A 1,182-nucleotide genomic window follows, 5' to 3' on the forward strand; every position below is an offset into this window, starting at 1 on the left:
TTCCAGCTGTAGTTTAAACGCTCTGCCTCAAAGGTCCGACCTGAAACCGTTCCAGCTGTAGTTTAAACGCTCTGCCTCAAAGGTCCGACCTGAAACCGTTCCAGCTGTAGTTTAAACGCTCTGCCTCAAAGGTCCGACCTGAAACCGTTCCAGCTGTAGTTTAAACGCGCTCTGCCTCAAAGGTCCGACCTGAAACCGTTCCAGCTGTAGTTTAAACGCGCTCTGCCTCAAAGGTCCGACCTGAAACCGTTCCTGTTTCTCTCTGGTTTTAGGATGAACTCCAGAAATGGAACGAAGAGCATGGGTCAGAGGAAGAAATCCCAGAAATGTTCCTCCTCTGAGGATGAAAATAACTTTTCCAAAGTGGCGAGCGGCGGGCCACGGCGGCAGGCCACGGTCAACGTCAGCTACAAGGAGGCTGATGAGATGAACACAGACTCTGATGATCTGGTGGAGGTGCTGGGTGAAGATGTTCCTTTGCCTGAGGAGGAGGAGTTTGAAACCATTGAGAGAGTGATGGAAAGCAGGCTGGGAAGAAAACGAGGTAAGAACGCCGCCCACCTCGCTGCCATGGTGATGGGTAGATCTGATGCCGCTTCTGCTTCCTCTCCAGCTACAGGCAGTGCTACCACCGTGTACGCCGTAGAGGCCGACGGAGACCCCAACGCCAACTTTGATCCCAGCAAGGAGGCCGGCGAGGTCCAGTATCTGATCAAGTGGAAGAACTGGGCGCACATCCACAACACCTGGGAGACTGAAGAAACACTAAAGCTCCAGAATGTGAGGGGCATGAAGAAGCTGGAGAACTTCAAGAAGAAGGAGCAGGAGAAGAGGAAATGGTGAGATTCAGACTGCTGGCCTGGTCTCCTCTGGCAGCTCAACCAGGCGCATAGCTCAGCCTATCATCCTCCTCCTCCTGGAGGTGGAGCCTCGAGGCTGGACGCCATAGCCCCATTTCCACTACCCTTTAGAAACCGTGCTGAGATTGGCCTGAGCACGGTTACCAAGGTAACAGAGTGTGAATGCCACGCAGAACTAAACCGGACTGTGCCAGACACAACCGAACGCCGTGGCAACAGTGGCGTCGGGTGTAGGAGTTTGACCTGAAATCGAAAGGGTTGACGGCGCCGTCTTTCAGTGTCGTTGTGTCCTTGGGCAAGACACTTCTCCTGCATTGCCTCC

General features: G+C 53.8%; 1 protein-coding gene across 1 annotated transcript in view; it reads left to right on the top strand.

Annotated features, from left to right (window-relative positions):
* Nucleotides 1-864, top strand: part of LOC107080792 (chromodomain-helicase-DNA-binding protein 1-like) — a 5,274-nt gene extending 4,410 nt beyond the window's left edge. The window contains exons 3-4 of the mRNA XM_015368996.1: nucleotides 273-544; nucleotides 614-864. Coding sequence (XP_015224482.1) covers nucleotides 273-544; nucleotides 614-843 — 502 coding nt within the window. The 3' untranslated portion in view covers nucleotides 844-864. The remainder of the gene's footprint in view (nucleotides 1-272; nucleotides 545-613) is intronic.
* The last annotated feature ends 318 nt before the right edge of the window (nucleotides 865-1,182 follow it).

This window comes from Cyprinodon variegatus, unplaced genomic scaffold (genome assembly GCF_000732505.1).
Source record: "Cyprinodon variegatus isolate N-32 unplaced genomic scaffold, C_variegatus-1.0 Scaffold2327, whole genome shotgun sequence".
In the NCBI taxonomy this organism is placed as follows: Eukaryota; Metazoa; Chordata; class Actinopteri; order Cyprinodontiformes; family Cyprinodontidae; genus Cyprinodon; species Cyprinodon variegatus.